The sequence below is a fragment of the Heliangelus exortis genome, chromosome 8, assembly GCF_036169615.1.
Source record: "Heliangelus exortis chromosome 8, bHelExo1.hap1, whole genome shotgun sequence".
Classification (NCBI taxonomy): domain Eukaryota; kingdom Metazoa; phylum Chordata; class Aves; order Apodiformes; family Trochilidae; genus Heliangelus; species Heliangelus exortis.
Genome location: NC_092429.1, coordinates 25,768,215 through 25,780,555, shown reverse-complemented (window position 1 = coordinate 25,780,555; position 12,341 = coordinate 25,768,215). Strand labels below are relative to the sequence as shown.

General features: G+C 40.2%; 1 protein-coding gene across 20 annotated transcripts in view; it reads left to right on the top strand.

Moving 5' to 3' along the window:
• RC3H1 (ring finger and CCCH-type domains 1) overlaps nt 1-12,341 on the top strand; it is a 65,441-nt gene that overhangs the window by 38,552 nt on the left and 14,548 nt on the right. For 12 of the 20 annotated variants that reach the window (XM_071751112.1, XM_071751123.1, XM_071751118.1 and 9 more), the window contains 6 exons: nt 1,646-1,758; nt 7,779-8,060; nt 8,357-8,574; nt 10,065-10,441; nt 11,348-11,479; nt 12,064-12,234. In XM_071751112.1, the coding sequence (XP_071607213.1) occupies nt 1,646-1,758; nt 7,779-8,060; nt 8,357-8,574; nt 10,065-10,441; nt 11,348-11,479; nt 12,064-12,234 (1,293 nt within the window). The remainder of the gene's footprint in view (nt 1-1,645; nt 1,759-7,778; nt 8,061-8,356; nt 8,575-10,064; nt 10,442-11,347; nt 11,480-12,063; nt 12,235-12,341) is intronic. The other 8 variants (XM_071751115.1, XM_071751122.1, XM_071751114.1 and 5 more) reach the window with 1 other exon arrangement.

Here is a 12,341-nt window from a genome sequence, read left to right as displayed (position 1 = left end):
GACGAGAAGCTGCCATGTCTATCACTATGTTCTGTGGGAATTTTCTTGGGTTTGTTTTAATGTGATGTGTTGCAGCCAGATGGGTCTGTGTTAACAAAGTTACTCTTAAACATGTGTTTAATGGCCCATAAAGTTTAAAGATTTGAGAAGACTTTCTGTAAAGGTACAATCCACATTCATGAAGCAAAATATTTTGTTTCAGAAACTAAATGATGTTGCCATATATACAATATATGTTACATGTATCTATGTATTAGCTTATCTCATGGTTATTTTATCAGGTGTTTGTTTGATCTCATTTTGTTATTGCTAAGTTGATATAAGTGGTAGCTAGTGGTGAAAGACAGAGCTGCCTGTCGTGCATTCCTGTTCCCTCCCTTGCTTTGGTACTCATGCTCTTGGGGTGCTGAACTAGTACCAAAAAAAAAAAAAAAGGCAAAATCACAATTACTTCTTTCTACTGGTTTACCTTGTTGCATTCACTGGTTCACTGGGATATCTCATGAGCACAGTTACCAAAAAAAAAGAAAAGCTTTAGGAATACACAAGTGGAAATTGGAGTGGGAAAACCAGCATTTTTGTTGGGGTGAAACCATCACCTGGACCTGGTACATGCTGTACTCCTTGGAAAGGGAACCCAGTGTCTCTGAAGTGGAAAAAGGGAAGGCTGCTGTCACTGGGCTGAGTGTTGCTGGCTGGCAGCAGTGGCCAGCAGAGGGCTGTGCAGCTTGTATTAAATTCATGTATGTATAAAAAAAAATGTATAAGCCCCTGCTTAAATTCTGGTTTCGTTGCAGTATATGGTATAAATAAATAAAAAATCGAGTTTGCAGATGGCTTCTTACAAATCCACATATTTTGACTGAATTTCTCAGAAAGCAAGAGTTTACTTGCACAGCCCTTTCCCTTGGCATGGTCTATGATATATATTTCTTCCTCATTTAATTCTGCTGTAAAAACTGTAGGAACTTAAAATATCTTTTAGATCATGTCTGGCCTTCTGGCAAAATTTATTTAGAGAGACTGGCAAATGGATGTCTATGCAGACAACAAGATTGCAGCAAATCTTGAAGTAAATACAGAAGACAACCCATACTCTCCTGATCTTGAGTTTGCTTAACATTGCATTCTCAATTATTGATGGAAATATCATAGACAGTTAGGAAGTTTTTGGTTCAAATGTGGGTAAAAGGGGGTTGTGAGGTTTAACTCTTCCAGAGATCTAAGGGATCCTCAACTGCCATTTCAAGCTAACAAAGCAAGGGCAAAGTAACTGACTGAATTGTACATATTTTCAGTCTACTTGAAAGCTTGATAAATATTTGGTCATGTTGTTTTTTTTTTTTTTTTCAGCCTATATCACTCTTGTTGACTTAACTGTTGCTTGAAACATACAGCTGTGTTCCAGTCAAGCTCCAGTGAGGAGTTTGAATAAAAGTATTTTTAGAAAGCTGATAGTGACTTAGTTGTCAAAATAGTTCTGTTGAAAAAACAAACATGAATATTTCTCCAGTCATTTATTTCAAGTTTGATACATTTAAATTAAAGGAGTTGTCAAACATCAGGTCTTTATTAAGAATTATCAGCTCTTGCTTAAGTACACTTGTAGTCAGTTTTTCTCACCTGCTTTCCTTAACTTTGTCAGCCTCCTCAGCACAGCAAGTACAAGACATACATGTGCCGAGACATGAAACAGAGAGGAGGATGCCCCCGAGGGGCCAGCTGCACCTTTGCACATTCACAGGAGGAACTAGAAAAGTGAGTGTGCGGTCTAATCTGTTTCATCTTACCCTTAAGAGTTATTTATTGTATCTAGGAATGGGGAAAAGAGGCATAACTTGTCTGTTAAATTAGCAAGGTATAGCTTGGGAAAACTTGTAACAGTCATCTCTTAGGTTTTGGAACTCTTCATTCTTAAATATAGGATATTTTGCTCTGTTCAGCCATAGTGCAGCTCTGAAAGTCTGTTGACACAAACTTTTTGAAGGTAGGCTGTTTTTCTCATTTTTTGAGTTTGACAAAGCATGGTGCTTGACTGCATTCATTATGGTAATTTAGTTGTGTGTGTGTCTCATTTTGCTGTTATATAAAAGTGTGAAAAGTAGGTTGCTGGCAGTTATCCAGGTGTACAGGTTCTCTTGTTCTGTGCTTCTGGAGTTATTCAGAGAGCTAAAAATTAGCATCACAAGGTTTTTTTCTTTTCTTTTCTTTCTTTCTTTCTTCTTTCTTTTTTCTTCTTTTTTTTCTTCTTTCTTTCTTCTTCTTTCCTTCTTTCTTCTTTCTTCTTTCTTCTTTCTTCTTCTTCTTCTTCTTCCTTCTTCCTTCTTCCTTCTTCCTCTTTCCTTCTTCCTTCTTCCTTCTTCCTTCTTCTTCTCTTCCTTCTTCCTTCTTCCTTCTTCCTTCTTCCTTCTTCGGCCTTCTTCCTTCTTCCTTCTTCCTTCTTCCTTCTTCCTTCTTCCTTCTTCCTTCTTCCTTCTTCCTTCTTCCTTCTTCCTTCTTCCTTCTTCCTTCTTCCTTCTTCCTTCTTCCTTCTTCCTTCTTCCTTCTTCCTTCTTCCTTCTTCCTTCTTCCTTCTTCCTTCTTCCTTCTTCCTTCTTCCTTCTTCCTTCTTCCTTCTTCCTTCTTCCTTCTTCCTTCTTCCTTCTTCCTTCTTCCTTCTTCCTTCTTCCTTCTTCCTTCTTCCTTCTTCCTTCTTCCTTCTTCCTTCTTCCTTCTTCCTTCTTCCTTCTTCCTTCTTCCTTCTTCCTTCTTCCTTCTTCCTTCTTCCTTCTTCCTTCTTCCTTCTTCTTTCTTCTTTCTTCCTTCTTCTTTCTTCCTTCTTCTTTCTTCCTTCTTCTTTCTTCCTTCTTCTTTCTTCCTTCTTCTTTCTTCCTTCTTCTTTCTTCCTCCTTCTTTCCTCCTTCTTTCCTCCTTCTTTCCTCCTTCTTTCCTCCTTCTTTCCTCCTTCTTTCCTCCTTCTTTCCTCCTTCTTTCCTCCTTCTTTCCTCCTTCTTTCCTCCTTCTTTCCTCCTTCTTTCCTCCTTCTTTCCTCCTTCTTTCCTCCTTCTTTCCTCCTTCTTTCCTCCTTCTTTCCTCCTTCTTTCCTCCTTCTTTCCTCCTTCTTTCTCCTTCTTTCTCCTTCTTTCTCCTTCTTTCTCCTTCTTTCTCCTTCTTTCTCCTTCTTTCTCCTTCTTTCTCCTTCTTTCTCCTTCTTTCTCCTTCTTTCTCCTTCTTTCTCCTTCTTTCTCCTTCTTTCTCCTTCTTTCTCCTTCTTTCTCCTTCTTTCTCCTTCTTTCTCCTTCTTTCTCTTTCTTTCTCTTTCTTTCTCTTTCTTTCTCTTTCTTTCTCTTTCTTTCTCTTTCTTTCTCTTTCTTTCTCTTTCTTTCTCTTTCTTTCTTTCCCTCTTTCTCTTTCTTTCTTTCCCTCTTTCTCTTTCTTTCTTTCCCTCTTTCTTTCTTTCTTTCCCTCTTTCTTTCTTTCTTTCCCTCTTTCTTTCTTTCTTTCCCTCTTTCTTTCTTTCTTTCCCTCCGTCCCTCTTTCCCTCCGTCCCTCTTTCCCTCCGTCCCTCTTTCCCTCCGTCCCTCTTTCCCTCCGTCCCTCTTTCCCTCCGTCCCTCTTTCCCTCCGTCCCTCTTTCCCTCCGTCCCTCTTTCCCTCCGTCCCTCTTTCCCTCCGTCCCTCTTTCCCTCCGTCCCTCTTTCCCTCCGTCCCTCTTTCCCTCCGTCCCTCTTTCCCTCCGTCCCTCTTTCCCTCCGTCCCTCTTTCCCTCCGTCCCTCTTTCCCTCCGTCCCTCTTTCCCTCCGTCCCTCTTTCCCTCCGTCCCTCTTTCCCTCCGTCCCTCTTTCCCTCCGTCCCTCTTTCCCTCCGTCCCTCTTTCCCTCCGTCCCTCTTTCCCTCCGTCCCTCTTTCCCTCCGTCCCTCTTTCCCTCCGTCCCTCTTTCCCTCCGTCCCTCTTTCCCTCCGTCCCTCTTTCCCTCCGTCCCTCTTTCCCTCCGTCCCTCTTTCCCTCTTTCCCTCTTTCCCTCTTTCCCTCTTTCCCTCTTTCCCTCTTTCCCTCTTTCCCTCTTTCCCTCTTTCCCTCTTTCCCTCTTTCCCTCTTTCCCTCTTTCCCTCTTTCCCTCTTTCCCTCTTTCCCTCTTTCCCTCTTTCCCTCTTTCCCTCTTTCCCTCTTTCCCTCTTTCCCTCTTTCCCTCTTTCCCTCTTTCCCTCTTTCCCTCTTTCCCTCTTTCCCTCTTTCCCTCTTTCCCTCTTTCCCTCTTTCCCTCTTTCCCTCTTTCCCTCTTTCCCTCTTTCCCTCTTTCCCTCTTTCCCTCTTTCCCTCTTTCCCTCTTTCCCTCTTTCCCTCTTTCCCTCTTTCCCTCTTTCCCTCTTTCCCTCTTTCCCTCTTTCCCTCTTTCCCTCTTTCCCTCTTTCCCTCTTTCCCTCTTTCCCTCTTTCCCTCTTTCCCTCTTTCCCTCTTTCCCTCTTTCCCTCTTTCCCTCTTTCCCTCTTTCCCTCTTTCCCTCTTTCCCTCTTTCCCTCTTTCCCTCTTTCCCTCTTTCCCTCTTTCCCTCTTTCCCTCTTTCCCTCTTTCCCTCTTTCCCTCTTTCCCTCTTTCCCTCTTTCCCTCTTTCCCTCTTTCCCTCTTTCCCTCTTTCCCTCTTTCCCTCTTTCCCTCTTTCCCTCTTTCCCTCTTTCCCTCTTTCCCTCTTTCCCTCTTTCCCTCTTTCCCTCTTTCCCTCTTTCCCTCTTTCCCTCTTTCCCTCTTTCCCTCTTTCCCTCTTTCCCTCTTTCCCTCTTTCCCTCTTTCCCTCTTTCCCTCTTTCCCTCTTTCCCTCTTTCCCTCTTTCCCTCTTTCCCTCTTTCCCTCTTTCCCTCTTTCCCTCTTTCCCTCTTTCCCTCTTTCCCTCCGTCCCTCCGTCCCTCCGTCCGTCTTTTTTGTTATAGTTATTCTTTGCAACTCTGACAGATTGCATATGCAGGAACCTAAAAGTGGTTAAAGCTATTGCTGAAGAGCTAAATGGTAGTCACATGAAGTCTGCAGTAAATTAGTTACAGGCATTACAGATTCAGAGAGGACACCCAGTTATCCAAGAACAAGCTATTTTTTTTTTTTTAATGGAAAGTAATGTATTATTTAAGAGTTAAAAATATATACACCATATAAAATATTTTGAATTTAACTTCTTGTTTTATGCGCTGTTCACTGTTTTCAAAAAAAGACACTTTTTTAAATCAGAAGAAAACTCCAAAGATTTGGAAATTATATGCAGATTTTTTTCCTTACAACTCTAAAACTCGAAGCATTAATGAGGCAATTAATTGGCTGTATAGCCAGCATGCAGAGCATAGGCAAAACAAAAAAAAATGAACAGAACGCGTAGTGGTAGAATGACAAAGGCAGTTATTCAAACAAGCAGAGAATAGGACTTTGATACTTGTGTTCTGCAGTAACAGTTGGCATCTTTCCCCTTTTGTCATGCTGTTAAAAAGAAATGGAGATTGGTAGTGCTGGTTTGGGATGGTTAACAAAGGTGGTGAGTCAGTATTAGTGCCTCTGAACTAATTGTATGGATCAAGAAGGGCTGTTTATCAGCTTTGCAGGTGTAAGAGTCCTAATTTAACTGTTCTGGCTTGTATGCCCCAGTAATAGGGTTGTTGTGGTGTGAAGTGAATGCTTGTTCTGTTTCAGGTTGCAGCAATTTCTGTAGGTGGTTTGGGAGCTTTGTTTTCTAATTTTTCCTTGTGCCTTTTATCTTTGCTTAATTCCTTTGAGTAGATACTGCATTAGTGTTTTCTCTTAAAAAAAAAGGAAGGTTATGGGATGTACATGGTAACACCTTGGATAAAAAATTATAATAATATTTATAATAATATTATAATAATTATAATAATTATAATAATATTATATATTTTATATCATTTTATTATTTGTATAATATTATTTTATTATTATTCATTATATGTTATTATTTTATTATATTTTTGTTTATTATAATAATAAACAGCAGCTGTTTAACCTTTCCCTCTTGGCAAGGGACAAAGGCACAGTATACTTAAGCAAGTATTGAACTATTCTAGATTGTTTGTGTACTGCACATGTGGAGACTGCAATATCCATAAAATTGTTCAGAAAAGTCCTTAAGGCATCACTGTGCAAGTTTCATTCTTCTTAAGTATTTTATCTTGGAGGGTGCTTCATAAGTTCTTCCTATCACCTTTGACTGAGTGTCTATGCATGTGTGTCTGTCTCTTGAGAGTTCTGTGTTCCAGGTGAGTGGGCAGAGGCACCTCTTGCACCTCTAAAAGACCTCATGGGAGGCAGATGTCCAGACTTAATTTGCAGGGAGAACATGGCATTGGTTTCCCAGCCTCCTGCTGCTGCTTTGCAGGGATGAATTAATTTGGGTATTGGGATGTCAGAGTTCAGCCTGGGGAGCTCACTTCTACTCACCTCCACGTGTCCATCTGGAGAGGCTGACATGAGATGCCAGCAAAATTTCTGAGCAGCATTATGTTTAGGAAGCTATCATCTGTCCCTAATCAAGTGTTTCTGCTGTGGCAGGAGCCTAGTTTGTTTGCTCCCTTCTGATGCCCACTGTCAACACTATGGAGCTTGAATTTACAGTTCGATTATGTGGAATAAGATGAATCCATCTAGGAATTAAGGTGTAGATGGAGAGTTAGGAAGATGATTAGGGAGTGGTCAATAAACTCTTACAGATGAACAGCTCAGATCTATGTAACAAGATCACAGTTTGTCTGACTCTGTAGTTGATCACATTCAAAACAACAAAAAACCCTTTTTTGTTTCTGTTGCATTGCTGTTAATGCTGTGCATTTGGGTAAACATAAAGATTATCTGAAGATTGAGTAATAGAGTACAACTGCTCTTTTTTTTTTTAATGTAATAGTCTACCTTCTTAGGTGTATTACTATCTCACTTTTTTAGACAGGATGTTAGCTTTAACCTGTCAAAACCTTCTTATGTAGGAAATGGTCTCTTGTTCCACAATACAAACAGTGAGAATGCTCAGGCCTACAAATACACTTTCCATCTGCATTCTGATATCTAAGCTGATGGCAGACTGTTTAGTGGAGGACCTTCAACTGTGGAATTTGCTCTCTTCCTTGGTCCAATATCATAAGTCTGCTGATTTTTGTGGAACATTAATTAGAAGACTCATGTTTGTTCAGACTTATCAGAAGCAGTTAGATTTCTTGAATTGTGGTATGTTCATAGGGTTCTTATCTCTGCAGTCACTTAATTTATCAGACAAAACAAATGGTGTAAGCTACATATTGGTATGGTAACATAAATCTCAGCAAACTGTGCTTTAAAAGATACCACATGGCACTTTAGGCTTGACTTGGGTTGATGTTGGACAAGTGTTGCAAAAGGGAATCTGTTCTTTTTTTCTCACTTTAATTTCCCCTGTTACTTTTCTCTAGATAAAATAGACCTGAATTATTTGATTCATATTCTAAAGCTTTAATCACTATAGATAATATTTGATATGATGTTTGGTTCTAGTTTTCTTCTGTTGAAATGCATAGGGAAAGGAAATAAGATTTTAAACTTGCTGTGTAAAATTTAGCCATGAATTCTTGATGTAATTGTAATTTTTGTAATTTTTTAAAAATCCATCCTGTGTTATTATGATTAAAACTGTTAACAGTTCAAGTAGCACTGAAGTTGTAGTCTAGCATATTCATAATAAATTTCTCACAAGCCCTTAGGAAACTTGCACTAAAGCTTTTGGCTTGCAACCAAAATGGGGTTGCATTTCAATTTTTGACCTCTGGCTTCTTTTTCTGAAGATTTCGTAAAATGAACAAGCGTCTGGTTCCCAGAAGACCCCTGAGTGCCTCCCTGGGCCAGCTAAATGAGGTGGGCCTGCCTTCAGGAGCTATCCTCTCAGAGGAAGGGGGAGTGGACTTGCCCAATAGGAAAACTTCTGCTCTGCCAAATGGAATTGTGTCAACAGGCAGCACGGTGACGCAACTTATTTCTCGAGGGACTGACTCCGGTTACGAAACTGCTCTGAAGCCAGGGAAGATGGACCATCTGAGTAGCAGTGCCCCTGGATCCCCTCCTGACTTGTACGGGTCTTCCTAACTGTTGTTCAAAGTGTTGTGTGTAAATATGTGGTAGAAACAACAAAGTGAACCCATTCTCTAAAAAAAAGAAACAGAACAGGGGTTTGGGTTCTTTATTTGGGGTTCTCTTTAGCAATTAAAGAGTAGAGTAGAAAACTAAGTAGCTGAAACTCAAAACTGCTTTACTGCCTTGTGTGCTTATATTTTAATTGGAAGAGGTAATGTTATGTTAACAGTATGTTAAAGTACAGCGTGCTGTATCAGGCCTTAATGAGAAGTGACATTTTTCTAACCTTTAGGCTGGAATCTGTTCCCAAGAGCTCAATTTCTGCCTTACCGGTGAACCCACATCCTGTGCCCACTCGGGCACCAACAGATTTGCCTTCTGTGTCTGTCACCAAGCAGTTGCAAATGGTACCAAGAGGATCTCCACTGTATAATACTCAGCAAGCAGATATGTTTTATCAAGATCCCAGAGGAGCTGCCCCACCATTTGAGCCAGCACCTTACCAGCAAGGTAGGTTTGAGACCAAGCTCTCCATCTTTCATCTTCATACTGATTTTATTTGTTCTTCCCACTCTGGTCTTTACTTAAACTCCTAAATTGGAGTTTTCTTGCGTATCATGTATACTATAGGCTCTAATGTCATGATGGCAGAATAAACTGGAAATAGGTAGACCTTTTATGTTGTAACTGAGGACTTCGATACAAGTGAAAAAATAGGTTTGCATACATCCAGTGTAGCAAAATCTTCTGTCTTCAGTTACTGCCAACTGGGCAAGATCAGGAATCTGGTAAGCCTTAATTCAGTTTGACTTGGGGAAAATGGAAATAAAGTTTAGCCAGCAGAGGGGTGTATGCTCAAGAATGACTTAAGTCCTTTATAAAAAGTATATGAGTGTTTCAGATATGTCTGCATGTGCATGTGGTGGGTAGAGAGAAGTGAAATTGCAGAACAGCAAAAAAAGAAAACATAATAGAAAAATAAATGAGGTAAAGTTTTAAGTATGAAGAGATTTAGTAGAGACTGATAATATTAGGGGGAGGAGAGTTAAAAAGAAACGACGTGGTTATCTGTAAATGATTCTATGAAACTTAAGATTAAGGAGAGAAATGGCATAAAGTGATGTTAGTATGAAAGAAAAGTAAGGAATGGAAGTATGACAGAAGTGGAAAGAAGAAAAAGCCCTGGAAAGGAAAGGGGGAGGTGTGTGTGTGAACCAGTTTTGAGAAAGCTTTGGAGCTTTTTGAAGGAAAAAAAAAAAAGATTGCATTTGATTGTGTGCAAATGAGGATCTGAGTTCTCCACAAAATTTTATGTGTATTTTTTTGATGTGCAAATATTTGCGCATAATTTGAAATTACCCAGAGTTCCCAGATAGATTACTAAAATCTTCAGTTAACTAGGAGATTTGATCTTAGAAGTCTTTGGTGATTCACAGTACTGAAATTTCCTTCTACGGAAGAGGTAGAGGTTCAAGAGGTAGAGCAAATGTTTTAAAGTTGAATTCTGATTAGTCCAATTTTCTTTATACAGGCAGTGTCTCTGGTATGTTGAGACAAACTGAATTTTAGTTGTGGGAATGAAAATGTACAGGCTAATCTTCAATTAACTTTTTAGGTCTTGTCGAGTTAAAAGCATTCCTGTCAATCTGGTGAGACATTCTAGTGAATGTTTTCTGTTTGGTATGCTAACAGAAATTGTGGCACCTGTGGTGGGTTCTCTTATAGCCTCATCTCCACCTATTGTAGCTTTTTCACCTTGTTGTTATCTTAGATGATCAAAAGCTCAGGTGAGACAGTTTAACTCTTGCTTTTTCAAGTTTTTCTGTAATTGATTTTTGAGTAGAGGTTCCAGTTAGACAGTAGGGGCAAGCAACAAATGTGAATTAATTTATACCATTTTCTTAGTGATACTTGCAGGCTGGAGTATTTGAGTCTGTCTGTGGACAGTGGTGCCAATAACTTCCTGTATCTTGTGTTTTTTTCCTCTCCTCTTATTTCAGGAGTTTACTATCCCACTCAGTCCATGTCTCGCTTTGTCAGACCTCCTCCATCAGCCCCTGAACCTGGTCCACCTTACCTAGACCATTACCCACCCTACCTTCAGGATCGTGTGGTGAGCCCACAGTACACACAACCACAGCAGTACCCTCCCATGGGACAACCCATCTACCCACCACACTATGACAGTCGGCGTGTGTACCCCCCTGTCCAGCCCTACCAGAGAGAGGAGATTGTTCGAGGGAGCCCTGTGCCCATTGAAATTCCACAAGCCACTGTACCTTCCTACATACCTGAATCCAGAGACAGATACCAGCAAACTGAGGGTTATTGCCCAGTGGCTCCACATCTTGGTCAGATCAGACCCTCGTGCCACAGGGTATGGATTTTTACATTGCATTTTTGTAGTTGTTTGAGCTAGGAAGTAGAAGGTACTTGAAGTTGAGTATTTTTACAGTAAGGTGATGGTGGGGTTTTTTGCAAATTTTCTCTGCATGCAAATGTCCTGTAATTTCAGATTGTTAACCTGGAAGGTCTTTCTAGCAGAAGTATATAAACTTATTTTGGTAAATCACCAGCTGGAACTGAGGCCTTCTGGAAAAAGAATAATTGAACTTGCAGAAATCACACAGAAATCAGAGTGTTAGGGGTTGGAAGGTACCTCAAGAGATTGAGTCCAACCCCGATGCCAGAGCAGGACCACCTAGTGTAGGTCACACAGGAACATGCCCAGGTGGCTGTTGTTTAAATTGAAGACTGAATGAATTATGTTGCTGAATCTAGGAAACATTTTTAAGGTAGTTCACAGATTTATCGGTTTGGACTTTGATACATTTGTGAGATGTTGAGTTCTATTGCAAAATTAATAATGAATGTACACCGACTAGATCATGATCTATCTGTAGGGTCTACCCCTGTCCTCCATATGACTGAAATGGAGATTTACCATGCTAGAACATGTTCCAGTGGAAAATTTGTCAAGTTGGGACACTGAGTCATGTTGAGCTATCTATGAGTTAGAAGACCAGTAGTTTTAAAGTTAAAAAGATTTGGGGCAGTTTAGGATCTAATAAGCTTTAGGCAAATAGCATTCTTTGTCTCTAGGGTGTCTTGAACTAACAGTCTGACCAAGGTAGGAATATGTGTGTCCTATATTAAACAAGAAAGCTTGCAGTCTTAAAGTGATAATTGGTTATTATCATAATGATAGTCTTTTCACTGTATTTTCCTTTTCTTGCAGTATATGGTTGCTGTAATTTGTAATGTATTTCTGTCTTAATTTCAGCCACATCCCAGCCTGGACGAACTTCACCGACGAAGGAAAGAGATCATGGCCCAGCTAGAAGAAAGAAAGGTGATTTCTCCACCTCCTTTTGCACCATCACCAACCTTGCCTCATCCTTTTCATTCAGAGGAGGTAAGCATATTTTGACAAAAATGTGACTTACTAGCATGTGCAGAAAATACTGTGCTGATAGGTGAAGGCAACAAGGAAATTGGAACAGTACAGTGTTGTCAACTGTTGGATGTTTGTGGTAAATTTGTGCTACAGATGACAAGTATTTACAACACAGTCTCCAGTCTCTCAGTTGGCTGTTGATTGTCTAATTGTCTTATCTACCACTGATACTAAACTATCTCCTTTTGATGTAACCAAGATAATTAGTTTGAAGCCATGGTTAATTGGAGTACTAAGTTGTCACGGTTACTGCTTTTTTTTGCACCTGACACATTTAGAATTAAGTAACAGCTTGATAGAGGTTTATTTTTTTATCCAAGGTCAAAATATCACTTTCATAGTGGCCAAGTGAACAGTCAGTACTGGGAGTGTAGCCAGGTGATCAGAATTTCACACATTACATGCTTGCTGTGGTCCAATTCCAAATGGTGATGTATCCGATTAAAAAATTAATCCTGGTAATGATTTTCTTCAAGGTCATTGCTGTTGAACTAAGTAGTGGTGACTGTGAAGCTGCTTCTTCCCTTCACTTACAGAACCAGATTTTTGTGTTTGTACAGTTCTTGGATGAAGACCTGAAGGTAGCTGGGAAATACAAAGGAAATGATTACAGCCAGTACTCTCCTTGGTCCTGTGACACCATCGGCTCCTACATTGGAACCAAAGATGCAAAACCCAAAGATGTTGTGGCAGCAAGGAGTGTGGAGATGGCGGTATGTAGGGAGTAGGGGAACACAGGAGTGAAGTTGGTACCTTTGTGGGTTGGAAGAGACTCTCATTTGCTTTCCATGATGATAGCAATGATTTTTTTTAAGCTCAA